This window comes from Salpingoeca rosetta (genome assembly GCF_000188695.1).
Source record: "Salpingoeca rosetta unplaced genomic scaffold supercont1.1, whole genome shotgun sequence".
Lineage (NCBI taxonomy): Eukaryota > Choanoflagellata > Craspedida > Salpingoecidae > Salpingoeca > Salpingoeca rosetta.
In genome coordinates this window covers 1,885,539-1,903,835 of record NW_004457740.1, presented here as the reverse complement: position 1 = coordinate 1,903,835, position 18,297 = coordinate 1,885,539, and the positions used below count along the sequence as shown (strand labels likewise).

Here is an 18,297-nt window from a genome sequence, read left to right as displayed (position 1 = left end):
CGAGTTGTGTGAGCAGGCTGTGCAGGGTGACTTCATTGGAGGCGACTGCGTTTGAGCCAATGGACTCGAGCACGTTGCGTAGCTCCGTCATACCAAATCCCCCATCCTCGCCCACAAAGTGGTCGTACAACGCTTCAATTTGGTCTGCCATCTTCCACGACTGGTACCACAAACCAACGGCTAACCCTATTTCCTCCTTCTTCCTCCTCCTCCTTCTTCGTCCTGCTTTGGTGTCTGAACGGCGAGCCGTGTCACGGTGCTCTCTGCGCCACTCCCAAACTTTTGCTTTGGTCCTTCGTTTGTTGCCCGCTCAGAGAGCCGAAAATGGCTTGAAAAGAGAGAGAGAGAGAGAGAGAGAGAGACAGACAGGCAGAGAGAGACAGACAGACAGACAGAGAGACAGACAGACAGACAGACAGAGACAGACAGACAGAGACAGAGACAGAGTGACAGAGTGACAGAGAGACAGAGAGACATACACACAGGGAGAGAGGCGCTTTCGAACGCAGTGCTTTCTCCCTCCCTCCCTCCCTCCCTCTCTCCCTCTCTCCCTCTCTACCTCTCCCCTCCGTCTTTCGTATCGCAGAAGTCGGTGCCGCGAGAATAGTCCAGAAACAACTCACGGTGTGCACTTGTGTTTGTTTGTCTTGCCTTTGTGATTGCACGCAGTTCGGAAGCATGTCTTGTTCCATGAGACAAAGAAGAAGTAGGCAAGCCACGCCCTCCACCTTTGGTCCCTTCTAGTCCTCTGTGAGTCTTCTGCTTGTTTGAACAACGTTTGCTCAGCAAGCCTGGTGAGAGAGAAGTCGTTGTGTCTTTTTGTTTCATGCTGCCTTGTAAGTTGCTTGCAAGCTTGCTCTCCGAACCCCTCTTACTCTGTCCTCGCTCAAGCCCCCCCCCCCCTCTTTTCAGCGTTGTTGCTACCTCCCCTTGTGCATACAGCAACACAAATTACAAGAGTGAGAACAGGCATCGTTTATGAGTAAGGACGAAAATCAATCGGGGAGGGGTCAAATGAAGGGACGCAGTTGGGTGGATGAGGACAGATAAATGCCAAGAACTCCAAACACACCCACACACCCCCAACACCCCCACACACCCACCCCCCCCCCCCACACACACACACACAAGCGCAATGTCAACAACATCCGCTCAAGTGACATGATGTCCCTAACATGGACACAGCACTCAGCGACAGGACAAAACAACACATGCAGCGAATCCCAGGCACGGAGCGAGTCGTGTCATCATTTGAAAAGGAAACCACATCACTGATCGTATGTTTGTTAACACAAGCAAGCATTCAGACTGAAGCAAATGGAAATCGTCACCAAGCACGTGGCACGTGTGCAGGAGTGGAATAAAGAAACGGAGACGGTGTGGACCCGCTATGCGTTGTTTGTTGTTGTTGTTGTTGTTGTTGTTGTTGTTGTTGTTGTTGTTGTTGTTGTTGTTGTTGTTGTTGTTGTTGTTTGTTGTGCATGCTTGCGAGCAGCCGCGTCAGTACGTTGCGTACTGCTCCGGCTCATCATAGCGCGCCTCGCCGGTCTCGCGGTGGTAGAAGACGGTCCCAAACTGCTCCGAGTCGACGCGTATCCACTCTGCGCCCGGTGGCAGCGCCTCAAACCATTCCCGCGCCATCAGCACACGCATCGCCAGCCGGAAGTGCGGCCACGCAACCTCCCCATATGCCTCAAGCTCCGTCACAGCAACAACATAGTCCAGCTGGACACGCAAGTGGTTGTGTGTAGAGGGTGTGCGAGTGCGCGTGTGTGTACGTGTGAATTTGTGCATGCGAATGTGCGTGGATGCAGAAGTACGCGCGAGTGCGCGGTTGAAATGATGCAGGTGAGTGTCAGCACGGCGTGGAGCAGTGAACTATCCTTCCTCTCTTCCGCTGTCAAACCTCAACCAACCAGCCCACCGACCAACCGGCCCACCAACCAGCCCACCGACCAACCGACCAACCGGCCCACCAACCAGCCCACCAGCACACCAGCCACTGCCCGTGGACATCTTACGTCCTCCTGAGAGAGGTTGAGGCCGAGGTCTGGGGACGAGAGCACGGCGACGAGTTCATCTGGGGCGAGCGATCCGCGCGCTGTGGTGTCGCCGGCATGAAACGCATACAGCGCCGTCAGGTCAATCTCATTCTGCGGCGGCGCGTACACCCTGGACAGCAAGGCAGTGGGGGGGGGGATGGTGGTGTGGAGGTTTGAATTTGTTTGTGTGTGTAAGTGTGTGTGTGTGTGTGTGTGTGTGTGTGTGTGTGTGTGTGTGTGTGTGTGTGTGTGTGTGTGTGTGTGTGTGTGTGTGTGATTTTGCGCGTGATAACAGCAAATGTAAGCGGTTGTGAAACGCATGTCTGCACGCAACGCAACACCACGCCACGCTAACAATCCCACTCCGAGCCACCAACACACACACACACACACATGCGCAGGGGGAAACGCACTGCCTGTGGTAGTCGTCGACGTCTTGGGGCAGCTGAATATCGAGGGATGCGGAGGGTTTGTGGAAGTGGACCTCATATGGCGGGCGCGAGTACACAAGCTGCCACTCGTCACCTGTTGAAGGGTGGAGGAAGGAAGGAGTGATGGTGAAGGAAGGCGTAGAGGTCGACAGGTACAGACACGTGCACGTAGCAAGCAAGCAAGCAAGCAAAAGAGCATTCGCACAGTGGAGCATACACACACACACATGTCCGTGCACACACAACTAGCACTCCCGCCCCCAGAAACACATCGCATAAACATGGGGGCAGCGGACCTTGTGCATCGCCGTAGACGTGGGCGAGGAGATTGACAAACAGTGGTTGCATTTCGTCGAGTGTAACGCGGCCGTTGCCAGTCGTGTCTACTGCCTCCATCATCTGCGCCTCCTGCCCAGCCGTCAGCGCAAGCCCAAGCGTCTCTGTGTACGCCGCGTGCGCAAACTCGAGCGCGTTCAGATAGCTGTTCGCATGGGCATGCGGGGCGCAATGCACAGGGTGTGAGAGGTACACGCACACGCGCACACACGCACACATGCACACACGAAAGCAGACAGGCAAACAAAACAAACAAACAACAAACAAAACAAACAAACACACCCGTTGTTGTTGACGTCTGCTGCTGCGAAGAGATCACGCACGAGTTCATCCGCCGAAACCATGTCATCGTCACCTTTATCATTATCACCATCAGCATTCTGTGCTGTCGTGGTTGCTGATGCCTGCTGCTTCTGTTTCTGTTGCTGTGGTGCCTGTACGTTCTGCCTAAGCTCTGCATCCTGACCCTGCGCTTTGGGTTGCTCGTCAGCGTGACCACCGTCATCATGTTTCTCCCTGTCATCGGATGTTTTCGCCGGTGCATTGGCGCTATCCTTCGCACGTGCGCCACGTTCCGCTGCGACCTTCTTCGGCTGCTCGGCCCCTTTGGTCCCCCTTTCATCACCACGGCCGGCTCCTGTTGTCCTATCGTTTCGTGGACGCGGCGAACGCGAACGCGAGCGTGCTCGCGACGATGAAGACGGCGTGGGGGACGCTTCTCGCTCTTGCTTCTGCTGTGGCTGCTTCTCCTGGTGCTGCTGGTGGTGATGGGGTGACAAGCGCCCTGGCGATGGAGGAGCCTTGCTGTTCCTTTCAGCACCGCGGCCGTTTCCTGTCCGCGCGCTCGCATTTCTGCTGCGATGCGGAGAGTGCACGCGCGAGTGTGACCGTGACCGTGACCGTGACCGCGACCGTGGTTGTGATGGCGATTGGCGATGGGACGCGGCAGGGGAGCGCCGATTGTTGCGCAGTTCAAGGTCAGCAAGCAGTCGTCTAAAGTGGTGATGGTGGTGATGATCATGGTGAGTTGATGGTGGTGAGTTGATGGAGGCGCGATGGTGACCGATGCACAGACAGCAGAAAATGTCCTCACATGTGCATGCACTCATGTCTAAGCACACTTTTTGCCACACACACACACACACGCAGACACATATAAACACATACACACATGTGCATACACACACAGACACATGTGCATACATACACATTCAAACTTATATGCACATGCACAGATGTCCGTGTGAGAGTGCAGCACAGCGAGGAATTGACGTACTCTGCATCGCGTGCGCGCTGCAAGACGGACTCCTGCACATTCTTCAAATGCTGATCATCCACGCGTCCCAGTAGCTCTTTCGTCGCCCTCTCGTCCTCGCTTGGACCTCTAACGCCCGTCACAAACACATCATCATCGCTGTCGCTGTCATCGCCTCCATCACCGCCATCGTCTGCATCATCCTCGCTGCCCGTCCACGCATCAGCATCACTCTCATCGGGAATGTAGCCGCGCCACGGCTTGTTCTTCAGCGCGTTCTGTGCCACCTGTCCTGCCCGCTCTGCTGCAAGCTGCCGCTGCGTCTGATGCAAGCGACGCCGTGTTGCCGCGCTTGACGTGCGTGTGGCTGGCTTCTGTGCATATGTGCCATTGGTGGTGGTGGTGGTGGTGGTGGTGGTGGTGGTCGCGTTGTTGTTTACGGGCGGCAGGAGCGGCGGGGCGGGGCGGGCCTTGTCTGGTGGCGTGATCATCCTGCAGCGCAGCAAGCAGCAACACAACAGCGGTTGGTGGTGTGGGGCTGATGAGGAATGGGCGGAGCACACTCTTGAGTGCAAATCGTGACGCGCACAGCACACACATGTGCATGGTGGTACATGGTGCATGCATGTAGAAGCCAATGTCAGCATCACACACACGCACACATACATACACAGAGGTGAATTCAAACACAATGGTATTGAAATGCACACACACACACACACACGCACTTGTAGTTGAGGTCGTGACGGCCTTTGGCAAGGATGACTTCGTCCTTTGACACGAAGACGCCGTGCTGCTCGGGACACGAGAAGTACCGTTTGCCCTTCAGCACGCCGTCCGTGTCCCCAATCGGGTCGTCCAGCTACCGCCATGGAATGCATGATGTGAGGACGTGTGGGACAAAAACGGGCGCAGGTGCACTTTGCCACACGTGCACTGCAAACGCAGACAAACACACAAACACACACAAACAAGCACGCAGACAAACACAAAAACACACATACACTCTTCCTGCTGCTGATTTGCTCTCCTGTTGCCACCAAATCTCTTACATGGACGCCGACGTGGATGTTGGGGTTGATGTATGGGGTATCAAGACGACCAACCCAGCGCACAAGACCGACACGATCGCCCGTCACCAGCACACGGTCCCCGACTTTGAAGGGGAGCTTTGGCAGCCGCTCCTGTGTGTGCATGTGCATGCATGTGGGTGCGTGCATGTGTGCACATGCATGAGAGTGTGCGTATGTGAGAGGGCTGAGGACGAACGCACTCATGGTGAAAGTTTGTACACGAAGAGGGGAACGTGCGTGCGCTACAAGCAACGAGCACGCACAGTCAACCCGCCTTCATTTCAACACACGCACGCGTCACATGTGCACACATGCACACACTTACGGCATACACATGTTCTTACCATGGAGCGCTGCTTCTTCTCGAGGCGGCGGCTGTGGCGGTGAATGGACCTGCACGTGCTGCATCTGCATGGGGACTGGGCAGTGCCATTGCTGTTGTGCACTGCCATTGAGAAAGAAGAGGGGCCGAGGATGGGAGCGAAGTGAGCAAGACGCAGCCAGGACGCGTGAGCAGTGCGCCGCAATGCCACCAGTGCAGTGAGCACGAGCACTATGACACGCACACCATTGCACTGCCACACGGACAAAGGGAGGAACACAACAACAGACACAACACACACATACACAACAACATACACAACAACAGACACAACAACAGACACAACAACAACAACAACAACAACAACAACAACAACAACAACAACAACAACAACAACAGCAACAGCAACAACAACAACAACTTAAACAACAACAACTTAAACAACAACAACAACAACAACAACAACTTAAACAACAACAACAACACACACACACACACACATACACAAACGCACGCGCTTACAATCTGTGCTAAAGTTCCAGCTTGGACGCTGCCGCTCATCCAAAGGCGGCAGCATGCTGCCACTCGTGGATCGCAAGCGACGCGTCATTGCAGGCAGGCGCAAGGCACAGCTACACACAAGGAGGTCGTGTTGTTGTTGTGCTTGTGTTGTTGTGCTTGTGTTGTTGTGCTTGTGTTGTTTGCTGGCGTTGTTGGGACGACACAAGACACACAGAAAGATAGTAAACAAGAAAAACAATGGACGGGTGGATGGAGATGGCGGCGACATTCACACACCACACACACACGCACACACCACACACACACACAGTTGAGGATGGTGGGAAGGAGAAGCAAAAGAAGAACCGAAAGCAAGGCAACAAGAAGTGGAGGTGGTGGTCGTGTGCGACGCTGCGGCGTGATGGCAGGCATGGCTGCACAAGGTGTGAAGCTGGTGTTGCTGGTGGGGCTGGTTGCTGCGGTGGTTATGGTGTGCGCGTTGGAGAGAAGGCATGGTGATGCTCAGGACAACGCAAACGGTGGTGTGGTGACGGCGGAGAGGTTGAAGAAAGTGGGTGAACCAGGCGCTTTCCACAATCTCTGGGCCGTCCACGTTGATGGAGACCGCGACGCAGCAGATCAAGTGGCCCGCGCTCACGGGTTTCGCAATCGAGGACCGGTGTGTGTGTGTGTGTGTGTGTGTGTGTGTGTGTGTGTGTGTGTGTGTGTGTGTGTGTGTGTGTGTGTGTGTGTGTGTGTGTGTGTGTGTGTGTGTGTGTGTGTGTGGATATGTTTGTGTGTGGATATGTTTGTGTGTGTGTGTGTGTGTGTGTGTGTGTGTGTGTGTGTGTGTGTGTGTGTATGTTCATGCATGCTTCGTGCATGCTTGTTGTGTGGTTGTCTGTGGGCCACATAGCACATAGTCTCACCCCCACCCTCCTCTTCTCCAAACTCCAACCCTGAATGACTGCAGATCGGCGGGCTGGACAACTTCTATCACTTTGAGCTCAGCTGCGATCCAGAACAAGAAGCAGCCGGAGAGTGCGTGCAGCCGCATCGCCATGCTGCGCCCCACACGCACCGGCTGCTTAACGAGTCCCGGGTCATCTGGGCCGAGCAGCAGCGCTTGCTGCACCGCCCACGCCACTACGCCGTGGACTTGGACACCTTGCGTGCAGGCAACGCAGGCAACGCCGGCACCGCACCTGATGAGGACATGTCCGCTCTTGCAAGCATGGATGCTGCAGCCCCTGGTGGTGGAGGTCCTGAATCGCAGGGAGGTTTGGGGCGTGTTCGTCGTGACTTTGACGCGGACGCGTATGCCAAAACCATCAACGATCCTTCATTCTCAGTCCAGTGGCACCTGGTACGTGGTCCAGTTTTGTTTTGCCTGTGCTCGTACAAGCGTACATGCGTACGTGTATGCTTGTGCGTTCCTTCCTGCTGCACCTCAGTGCACACACGTGCCCCAAGCACCCATGTCCTGACAACAACAACTCAACTCAACACAACACAACTCAACACAACTCAACTCAACACACCACAACACAAACACACTCGCAAACACACCACAACACAAACACACTCGCAAACACACCACAACACAAACACACTCGCAAACACATCCCACACACATATACACACTCTCTCTTTCTGTGTCTCTCACACAAACAATTGCACGCACAAACACACAACCCCGCACCAAAAAAACACAAACAAACACATGCGTGTGCAGTATCAGTCGCATAGCGACAACCACCACAATGTGCTGCCTGTGTGGAACGAGGGCATCACGGGCAAAGGCGTCGTTGTCACGATTGTGGACGACGGTATTGAGTACACGCACCCGGACCTCAAGGCAAATTACGACCCAAAGGCAAGCACAGACATCAACGGCAACGACGATGACCCCTTCCCCGACGAGCGGTACCCAATCAACAAGCACGGCACGCGCTGCAGCGGCGAGGTTGCTGCTGCCCGCGACAACAGGAAGTGTGGCGTGGGCATTGCATATGAGGCAAACATTGGCGGCATCCGCATGTTGGATGGCCCCGTCACAGACAGCGTGGAGGCGCACTCGCTCAGTCTCAACCCGCAACACATTGACGTGTACAGCAACAGCTGGGGTCCCAACGATGACGGGCGAACGATGGAAGGGCCGGCACTACTGGCGCGCAAGGCCTTTGGTGACGGCATTGCGAAGGGGCGTGGTGGACTCGGTTCAATCTACCTGTTTGCATCGGGCAACGGCGGAAGCGCTGACGACTGCAACTGCGATGGGTACACCAACAGCCCCTACACGCTCTCGATTGGGGCGATTGACGAGCACAACAATGTGCCGTACTACACGGAGAAGTGCGCATCGACGCTCGCCGTCACATACAGCAGCGGCTCCGGCACGCGCTCCATCACCACTGTCGACCTGCACAACGGATGCACACACGCGCACACGGGCACGTCGGCAGCGGCCCCGCTTGCCGCTGGTCTCGTGGCGCTCGTGCTGCAGGCCAACCCAAAACTGACTTGGCGCGATGTGCAGCACGTCATTGTTCGCGGCACCCGCACCCCAGGCAACAGCTGGGACACAAACAGCGTACGTTTGCTTGCGGCTTTTAGCTCTGTGTATGAAGTGTTTGTGTGTGTGTGTGTGTATGAAGTATTCGTGTGTGTGTATGTGTGTCTGTGTGTGCGTGTATGAAGTATTCGTGTGTGTGTGTATGTGTGTCTGTGTGTGTCTGTGTGTGTCTGTGTGTGGAAGTGTCTGTGTGGAAGTGTGTGGAAGTGTGTGTGTGGAAGTGCGTGGAAGTCTGTGTGTGTGTAAGTGTATGGGTGTTCCTACTGCCGTGTATGTGTGACCTCTCACACACTCTCTCTTTATCTCTATCTGTCTTTCACACACATACACAAATACACAAACACAAATACATGCACACATTCATTGTCTGCGTTGCTGCTGTGCACACGCATGTCCTCCTCCTCCTCTCGATTCGCATGATCCGCAACCAACGTAATGGTTACGGCCACGCAGGCTGGGTTCAAGATGAGCTATGCGTTTGGGTTTGGGGTGCTGGATGCAAAGAAGCTTGTCGACGTTGCTCGCACGTGGGAGAACCGACCCAAGCAGCTGCAGCACAAGAACACCATCAAGCCCAACAGCGCCATCCCCGCCACGCAAAGCATGTCGGACGCGCTTACGGTTGCGTTTGACGTGCGGCGGCAAGACACGACCATCGCTGAGCTGGAGCACGTGCAGGTGATGGTGAACATCAACTCCCCGCGCCGCGGCGACATTGTGCTTGACATTGAGGCGCCATCCGGCACCAAGTCGAAGCTGCTCACGCGCCGCGCTTCGGACTACAGCAACAGCGGCATCCACTGGACATTTATGAGCGTGCGCCACTGGGGGGAGTCGCCGCTGGGCAAGTGGAAGCTGTACGCGCGCAGTTTCGGCACAGGCAGCGCGAAGCTTGTTGACGCCACCCTCATCCTGTACGGCACAACAGCAACCGGTGATCACAGCGGCGGCACAACGACGTGTCCAAAGGGCACATACCGTGACAGCAGCGGGCAGTGCCTCAACTGCGACGCAGAGTGCGATTCCAAGGGGTGCACTGGCGCCGGCCCGACAGCATGTGTTTCCTGTCAACACTACGAGCACGCTGGCACGTGCGTTGCAGATTGCGGGGACATTGGCATGCTTGGCGTTGACGACAGCAAGGAGTGCGTCAAGTGCCATCCACAGTGCAAAGGTGCGGCTATCACCACCACTGCCTTCTTGGTGGCTTTGATGGGAAGATTTTCCGCGTGTTGTGTTGTGTTGTGGTCTTGTGTGGTCTTGTGTGGTCTTGTGTTGTGTTGTGTTGTGTTGTGTTGTGTTGTGTTGTGTTGTGTTGTGTTGTGTGGTCTTGTGTGGTCTTGTGTTGTCTTTTGTTGTCTTTTGTTGTGAGTGTGCGTGAATGTGTGCGAGGGGCCATCAGTGTTTTGGTGTGATTTATACGTTCCCTCCCTGTTCACCGTCGATGGTTGTTGTGTTCTTGCATTCTCATCGCCCCATCGCGTTTCTCGCCCATTCATGCGTGTTCTCTCGTTCACCCCACTTGCTCACTCACTTCCTGTGCCTGGCGTGCTGTGCGCAGGCTGCTTTGGCCGAACGGAGTACGAGTGTGTCGCGTGTGTTGGCGCAACGCTGCGCGAAGGTGGTCAGGTCAAGTGCGTGGACACATGTCCAAAGCACCACTACCTCGATGACGACAACCAGTGCCAGGCTTGCGATGCGTGAGTTCCCTGCTGTTTTGTTTTCAGCATGCGCTTGCTTACTTGCCTCTGTGTGTGCGTGTGTGTTGTGTTATGCGTGGTTGTCTGTGTGTGCGTGTGTGCCTGTGTGTATCTGTGTGTGTTTTGTGTTTGTGTTTGTGTGCACGTGGTTGTTTAACTTTGAACGGTTGACAATGCACAAGCACTCACACGCCTTCCTTCATCCTTTCATCGTTCGCACGCATCTCCTTGCCCACGCACCAATGCGGCGTCTGCAATTACCATGACGATCATCGTTTGCAGCGAGTGCAACACGTGCGCGGGTCCCGGTCCCAACAACTGCATGGCCTGCACACATGTCCAACTCTTTGACGGCACATGCGTCGATGCATGCCCAGAAGGTACACATCTGTGTGTGTGTATGTGTGTGTGTGTGTGCGTGTGTGTGTTGTGTGTGTGTGTTCCGCGAAAGCTGTGCCCTTTCGTTACTGGGCGTGTTGTCTATTGCGTGGTGGTCTGCTCAGCATGCCGTGTCATTCCATTCTCACACAGGTTGCTTGAATCCCAACACACACACACACACACACGAACACACATACACACACACACACACACACACACACACACACACACACACACACACACGCACGCACACACACGAACACACAAACGAACACACCGCAGAAACGTATGAGAGCAGCGATGGCGTGTGCATGGCGTGCAATGGCCAGTGCCGCGACACATGCACGGGTGCGGGCCCGACCAAGTGCAGCGCATGCAAAGGGTTGCGTCTTCAGCTCCAGGAGGACGACGACAGCAGCGTTGTGACGAAATGCGTGGAGGCGTGTCCGCCCTCCCGCGTTCCCAACGAGCACCAGGTGTGCGTGTGCGCGAACCACACCTACCCGGACCACCAGTCGCTCGCCTGCCTGCCGTGCCACGCCGAGTGTCTCTCAGGGTGCGACGGTCCCGATGTCACAGACTGCATCGGCCCCTGCGCACATGCGCAGCACAGCACAGAGTGCGTTGATGAGTGTCCGGCAGACTACTTTGCCAGCACAGACACGGCCGCCTTCCACGCGCTGTATCCACACGCCACCATCCGCAGTAGCAACGTGTGCCTCCCTTGCAACGACCAGTGTGCCTCCGGCTGCACGGGCCCAAGCGCTCACGACTGCACCAGCGACAGCAGTGGAAACCGCTGCCTCGCCTTTGAGGACGAAGATGGCGCGTGCGTGCCTGCATGCAACAAGGGCACATATGAGGATGTGGCGTCCTCCAAGTGCAGGACGTGCCACGCGGAGTGCGACGGGTGCATTGGCGCGGGTCCAGGCGCCTGCCTTCGCTGCAAGCACGTGAGCCACGATGGCACGTGTCTTGCGTCATGCCCCGTGCACATGTACGCCACGGAGCGCAGCGTGTGCGAGGAGTGCCACCCAGAGTGCGCGGACGTGTGCTTTGGCCCATCTGACCGCCAGTGCTTTGAGGCGGCAGCAGATGTGAGCGCCACAGAGCCGTCGTGCAAGTCTGTGCACCTTGGCCAGCAGTGCCTCTCGGAATGCCCTGTCAGCCACTACGAGGACATTGACTTTGCATGCCAGGCATGCGATGGCGAGTGTGGCGAGGAAGGCTGCCACGCTGCCGGCGCTGCGTCGTGCAACAGCTGCAAGCACGTCACTGCCAGCGACGGCACGTGTGCGCGCCAGTGCCAGGCTGACGAGTACGTGGACGACGCGCAGATGTGCCGGCCATGCGATGCGTCGTGCAAGCACGGGTGCAGCGGTCCTGCTGCAGGCGACTGTCTGGACAGCGGCGACTGCACAACGCAGCACCAGTCGTGCCCGTCCGACTCCTACTTTGACACGGCCGTGTGCGAGTGCGTCAAGGATGCATGCTCCTCTGGCATCACGTACAATGGCAACTGCGTGCCGAGCTGCCCGTCCGGCACATACGCGTCTGAGGACGGCACGACCTGCCACGCGTGCGCTGACAACTGCGACGCCTGCACAGGCCCAACGCAGCAGGAGTGCACGGCATGTGTGCACGCTGGTGTTGTCGACACCGATGGCACGCTGACGTGCTTTGATGACTCATCCTGCAGGGACCCGGCCCGCCAGTATCTTGACTCGACTGACAACCTGTGCAAGCCATGCCATGCAGAGTGCAATGGCTGCTTTGCTCCGACCAACAGGGACTGCAAGGCGTGTGTGCATGTACAATCCCAGGGCACGTGTCTCGCCGAGTGTCCACGTGGGTTCTACGCGCCGCACGCTGGTGATGGCGGTGATGAGGGCAGCAGCGCTGGCACCGTGGTGGTGTGCCAGCCGTGTCACGGAGAGTGCGCGAGCGGGTGCTCGGGTCCCGGTGCCAGTAACTGCACGGCGTGTCGACACGTGCAGCTGGATGGACAGTGCATCTCCACATGCCCTGTCGGCACGTATCACAACACGGCCACGGACACGTGCGAGGCGTGTGATGGCGAGTGTCTGGCCGGATGCACGGGTCCAACAGCCGCAGACTGTGCGGGCGGGAAGTGCGTCAACTTCATACACAAGGGCACGTGCGTCTCTGCATGCCCCGTTGGCTTCTTCGCCAACGAGCAGGCAATGTGTGAGGCGTGCCATCCGTCGTGCCCCGGCCGCTGCGTGAACGCAACTCCTTCAGGATGCGTCTTGGACACCAGCACCACGCCGTCCACACCAGTGGAGCCATCACCATCACCGCCACCACCATCATCTTCAACAACATCAACCGTGACAGCGGGTGCGTCGACACATGCGCAGTCGCACACCACTGCACGCGCCCACCAACCTCCAGCCACAGCTGACACCACCACAACGCCTGCAGATCGCACGTCCTCCAGTGGCGCGCAGTACCTCGGGCGCGTCCCCACCAGCACCGTCGAGATTGCTGTGGCCGCCGTCCTGCTAGCTGTCATCGCCATTGTGGTTCTCTTTGTCGTCGTCAGGCTCAAGGTTCGTTTGTTTGTTTGTGGATGTTTGTTTGTGGATGTTTTTCGTGAGTGCGTACGTGTTTGTGTAAGTGTTTGTGTGCGTGTGTGCATGTGTGCGTGAGAGAGAGAGTGTGTGTGTGCGTGTGTATGTATGGTATGTGTGTGACTGACTGCCACGTTCACGCACACCACAACATCTCACCATCAACGCCACCGTCACCATCACTACGATCACGATTCATTGCAGGGCCGGGCAAATCGTGCGCGCGTGTCGTACCAGCGCGTCAAGTTGACAGAGCTGCTGTCTGACGACGATAGTGATGATGATCTTGTGCTGCACGGCGACCACCTCGCCCCCTTTGATGTCGTTGCGCCGTCAGTCTCCTCCTCCTCCTCTTCCCAATCGCCGCCCACAAACGGGGCTGGTCGTGGGCATGCCCGTGATGTGGTGGCGGAGGGCACATCTGTGCAGCTGCTTGCAGACTTTCCGCAGTCGGACATTTGAACAGTGTGTGGTGGTGTTGTTCGTGTGTGTTGTGTTGTTGTGGTAGCTTTGATTGGCGGGTGATCTGATGTGTTGTTGTGTTTCGTTATGTTACATTACGTGACATGATTTGATGTGATGTTTGTGACAATATGGTTGATTCCAACATTTATGGTGTTATCCTCTTCAAAGCGCAAGGGGAGCAAAGTGTAAGGTTGTTCTGCTTGCTTGCTTGCTAGCATAAATGAATTCACACCAAACCAAACCAAACCAAACCACTGCTGAAACGACACAACCTGGGAACATACAACAATACACGCGCTAGGGCCTACAACCAATGTCTTCCCAACAACCACATCTGTGTCTCCTTCCTTGCTTGTTTTCGTCGTCATTAGTCCCGATGACTAGTGTCCGCCTTTGTGTCAACATCACCACCATCATCGTCAGCATCGTCGTCGTTGTCACTGTCGCTCAACAAGAACTCCTGAATCTCTTCCTTCATGCGTTGCCTGCGGCAGTGTGAAGGACCGTGGTGTGAGCGAAGGAGTGGGCGTGGGCGCTGTGTGTGTGTGATGTGTGGTGTTTATATGTGGTGTTTATATGTGTTGTGTTTAATGTGTGGTGTGTGAATGTGTGTGGGTGTGTTGTGTGTGTGTGCGTGCGTGTGTGCGTCGTGTGCACGTGGGTGTGTGTGTGCATGCGTGCGTCGTGCGTTGTGTGTTGTGTGTGTTGTGTGTTCGCATGTGTCATGTGTGTTTTTTGTAGGACGGACCTGGAGACGCGCTGTGCGACGCGAGGTTGGATGTGCGGCAGCTGAAGTGATGCGCCGTCCTGTTGTGTGTGTGTGTGTGTGTGCAGTTGAATGCGCAGAGGTGGTGGTTGTTGTTGTTGTTGTTGGAAGGGTTGGACGAGACAAAGTGGGTGGGAGAATGTCCATGAGACAAAAGGAGACAGCGCACACGCAAACACACACATGTAAAAAAAAAAAAAAACCGCACCGCTTGTTGTAGGAGGTTCCTGCAACCGTAGCAAACAAGCTTGACAAGGTTCGTCATTGCACTCATCGGTGCTGGCGATGTGGTTGGTGTGGATGGTTCGACAGCAGTCGTACGCGCGTCTGAGGAGCACTCGCACGCAGAGCTGCAGCACGTCGAGGTAGCGGTCGCCGGGGAGCCAATTGGCACCTGGCAGCGTGGCCGGCACACCATCAAGGATGGTGAGGGGGTGCAAGCCATGTGACCACACGCTTGCCTTCAACTGGAACGCACACATGAGCGCGCACACACACACACACACATACGTACACGCATATACACGCACAGACATACACACACACACAAGCACACATCATTCACATGTACACACATGCACACACATCGTGCACATTCACGTACGTTGACGGTGATTGGCTTGTGATGGTTTGCGAGGCGATTGATGTCTCGCGGCTCAATGGCATCACCGCACAGCACACACACGTCAACGCTGCTGCTGGTGGTGCTGGTGGTGCTGGTGGTGCTGGTGGTGCTGGTGTCCGTGGTAGCACTTGGTGTTGTGGTGCTGGTCGAGGAGTTGGTTTCGCGTGACGGTGTCAGCTTCTGCGCGATGCGAATGACAGAGGCTGAAGTGGATGGAAAATCCACCTCCAGGCCCGCAATAAAATGCTCCGTCAACCGCTCGTAGCTCGCGTTGAAATTGGCCTGCAGCGGTGTGTGTGTGTGTGTGTGTGTGTGTGTGTGTGTGTGTGTGTGTGTGTGTGTGTGTGTGTGTGTGTGTGTGTGCATTTGGATGAGAATGAACGGGGACAGTAACAGTCATGTCAACCCATGTTTCCCACGCTCAAGCAAGCAAGCAAGCAAGCAAACACTGCGCGGTGACCTTTGTTGTGAAGCAAGTGCGGCCGAGAACAGGCACGCTGCCGGTGTAGTTGTACAGCGCAACCTCCTTTGCGGAGAGCAGACGAAACGCTTTCATAAAGTGGACGCCCTCTCGCTCCGTCGAGAAGTCCTGCTCATGCGGGAGAAGGATTGTGACGTGTGCGTGTGTGTGTGTGTGTGTTTGGTTGTTTTGGAGCGGAATGGAACGTTACGAGATGTAACTTGGGCAGTATGCAAAGCACTGCAAGTTGGTAGCAGGTAGGCAGACAACATGTCAAGCATTGTCACAAGCACAAGCACAGGCGCAAGCACACGCACAAGCACATGTACGCAGACGTACGGTCAAGTGTGCGATGGCTGCTCCACGCCCACGTGTGAGAAGAGTGAGGCAGTGCATGGCGAGCTGCGTTGCACAGTCGCCAAGCATCACCTGCAGTCGACATCCAACGACAACAACAGCAGCGCAGGTGAGTTGTGCACTTGAACACGCACACATACGAGCACATTAGCGCACACATACACGAACACCGACACATACATACACATGCACAATACACATGCACAATACACATACAATTCATTCTAGACGCACCTTTGTAGTGCCGTGCAGATGTGCAATTCGCACCAAGAGATCAAACCTGAAGGAGCGCAAAGGTAAAAGAAGAGAAATGAACACACCAGCTTTCATCACGGCTCTGCTTAGGGCGCGCGCGCACACATACACACATACACACACCCACAGACGTACACACCAACACGCGTTCACACCCGCACACCTGAGGATTCGCAGCATTTCTTCTTTTGCTGTTGGTGTCTTGAGCGCTGCAAACACGCTGCGCAGCTGTTGCGCCGTGCCATCTCGCACGTCCTGTGCACGACGCAGGTCAGCTGCAAACAGGTCCTCCAGGGCATACACGTGCAGCTCAAAGCCGTAGCGAGACGCAACCTCTCGCATTGCTTCGCTGGTGGGCGCATGAGCACGCTGCTGCTCGGGCAACACCGTGCGCTCTGTGTGTGTATGTGTGTGTGAGTGAGTGAGTGAGTGTGTGTGTGTGTGTGTGAGTGTGTGTGAGTGAGTGAGTGAGTGAGTGAGTGAGTGTGTGTGTGTGAGTGAGTGAGTGAGTGAGTGAGTGTGTGTGTGTGTGTGTGAGTGAGTGCGTGAGTGAGTGAGTGAGTGAGTGAGTGTGTGTGTGTGTGTGTGTGATAAGATAGTCAGAGCTGAGCAGCAGGTGCAAGATTGCTGCATGTGACTGGCAAGTGAGGGCACGCACCGTCAATATGGACGACAAACGGGTTGATGCGAAGAGGTCGCTTCTTGGCGTGTGTCATCTACAGTGGGCGAGACGAACAACGAAAGGAAGACAGGGTAAGCATGCTCATGCCGCATTGTGTCGGATGTAGAGCGCTACGGAGAAAAGCAGGTGGAAAGCTCTGGTCAAAGGCAACGCCGCCCAGCACATCACACAGCGTCGTATGGTGCTGTGTTTCGTGAAGACCCTCACCTCCTGGATCAGTGCCAGCAGACACGAGGACCTGTTGCCGCCCGAGTACGCGAGCATCACCTGCGATCCCATAAGCCAAAGGGAAGAGGTATTCAGTGCAGGAAGAAGCCACAAATATCAGCAGCCATGGAAGTGAAGGAAATCGGGGAGGGGGGAGACAGAGGTGGGTAGGTGAAGCACAGCGACTGGCACACACATAGCGCAAGCTGACTGACTGCCACAACCTCACAAGCTCCCTTCAAGAATACAATGGACCCAATGTGAACACCAACACGCGTACACACACACACACACACATACGTATCGGTTGAGCACCTTTTCCATCTGCTTCATGATGCGATGCTGTCCCATGTCCCTGCGCGCCTTTCGAATAAAGGCGTCACGGAAGCATTCCCTTTTGAATGTGTGCGAGTGGTGTGCATTGGCGTGTGAGCTGGCGCGTGTTTGGGTGGCAATGCGAGGCATGTAGGATCAAGGCGAAGCTTCCCAGGCACGCACAAGCGCTGCGTGTGTGTGTGTGTGTTATGTTGGAACCTGCAGTAAGCGTCCAGTTTCCGCAGGGTAAACTCGCTCTTCTTGCCGCACTTGTTGCAAACGGACATGTCCAACGCCCTATGCGCAACACAACAAGCAACATGAGGAAGCGAGCGGGGGTTAATCGACAGATGGGTGGTGGGCACCTGATGTGAACACCTAATGTGAACACCCAATGTGGGCACCTGATGTGAGCACCTGATGTGAGCACCTGATGTGAACACCCAATGTGAACACCTGATGTGAATGTGGGCACCTGATGTGAGCACCAGCAAACACATGCACACATGCACGCATGTACGAGGTGAGCAGATGCTGTGTCTGTCCATGACGCCTTATTCTTTCCATCACGCGAGCACAAGATTGTATGGGAAGTGACATGTACCTGCGGCGGTAGGCGCTCTTCTTCTCATGGTACTCTGCCATCTTCTTCTTGCGCTCCTCTTGTTGTTTCTGGCTCAGTTGCTGCTGCTGCCCGTCTTGCTGCTGCTGCCCTTGTGTTGTTGTGGCATGGCGGTCCACGGCATCACGCACACCCTCCTCCCTCACACCAACACCAGCATCACCAGCAACATCAGCGTGGTCGCGGCTGCTGCTGCTGCCCGCAACGTGCTGCCGCTTTGGCTCGCTCATCCTTTTGCCTCTCTGCTTGTTCTTCCCGCGTTACGACGACTGAATTCAGGCGTCGCAAGAAATCGCCGAGTCAGCGAAAAATATGGGCTTGCTGGCTGGGCAA

At 55.8% G+C, this 18,297-nt stretch overlaps 3 protein-coding genes across 3 annotated transcripts; 1 reads left to right on the top strand and 2 right to left on the bottom strand.

The window, feature by feature from the left end:
* Positions 1–1,443: 1,443 nt before the first annotated feature.
* On the bottom strand, positions 1,444–6,069 carry PTSG_00430 (uncharacterized protein; the record flags this gene model as incomplete). The annotated part of the gene is made up of 10 exons (XM_004998922.1): positions 1,444–1,725; positions 2,022–2,172; positions 2,456–2,567; positions 2,770–2,954; positions 3,092–3,802; positions 4,086–4,556; positions 4,793–4,926; positions 5,117–5,248; positions 5,482–5,582; positions 5,982–6,069. The coding sequence occupies 10 exons, from the start codon at positions 6,067–6,069 to the stop codon at positions 1,501–1,503; spliced, it is 2,310 nt and encodes a 769-aa protein (XP_004998979.1). The 3' UTR covers positions 1,444–1,500.
* Positions 6,070–6,222: 153 nt separating this feature from the next.
* Positions 6,223–13,940, top strand: PTSG_00429 (protease PC6). The gene is made up of 8 exons (XM_004998921.1): positions 6,223–6,639; positions 6,934–7,326; positions 7,696–8,553; positions 8,989–9,709; positions 10,097–10,235; positions 10,518–10,615; positions 10,899–13,189; positions 13,415–13,940. Exons 1-8 carry the CDS (start codon positions 6,298–6,300, stop codon positions 13,670–13,672), a joined length of 5,100 nt encoding a protein of 1,699 aa, XP_004998978.1. The 5' UTR covers positions 6,223–6,297; the 3' UTR covers positions 13,673–13,940.
* Positions 13,807–18,262, bottom strand: PTSG_00428 (uncharacterized protein). Its single transcript, XM_004998920.1, has 13 exons — positions 17,947–18,262; positions 17,562–17,639; positions 17,343–17,421; positions 17,028–17,087; positions 16,797–16,854; positions 16,302–16,533; positions 16,118–16,163; positions 15,866–15,955; positions 15,527–15,655; positions 15,046–15,348; positions 14,650–14,835; positions 14,424–14,482; positions 13,807–14,160 (listed from the first exon to the last, which is right to left on the bottom strand). The coding sequence occupies exons 1-13, from the start codon at positions 18,192–18,194 to the stop codon at positions 14,043–14,045; spliced, it is 1,686 nt and encodes a 561-aa protein (XP_004998977.1). The 5' UTR covers positions 18,195–18,262; the 3' UTR covers positions 13,807–14,042.
* Between the last annotated feature and the right edge of the window lie 35 nt (positions 18,263–18,297).

Excerpts from the sequence above, each read along its gene's own strand:
- PTSG_00429 (XM_004998921.1), top strand. The coding sequence starts at position 6,298 with ATGGTGGGAAGGAGAAGCAAAAGAAGAACCGAAAGCAAGGCAACAAGA. Across the intron at positions 8,554-8,988 it reads ACAGCTGGGACACAAACAGC|GCTGGGTTCAAGATGAGCTA; the intron begins GTACGTTTGCTT and ends ACGGCCACGCAG. Across the intron at positions 10,616-10,898 it reads CGTCGATGCATGCCCAGAAG|AAACGTATGAGAGCAGCGAT; the intron begins GTACACATCTGT and ends AACACACCGCAG.
- PTSG_00428 (XM_004998920.1), bottom strand. The coding sequence starts at position 18,194 with ATGAGCGAGCCAAAGCGGCAGCACGTTGCGGGCAGCAGCAGCAGCCGC. Across the intron at positions 17,640-17,946 it reads AAGAGCGCCTACCGCCGCAG|GGCGTTGGACATGTCCGTTT; the intron begins GTACATGTCACT and ends TGTTGCGCATAG. Across the intron at positions 16,855-17,027 it reads TGCTGGCACTGATCCAGGAG|ATGACACACGCCAAGAAGCG; the intron begins GTGAGGGTCTTC and ends CGCCCACTGTAG.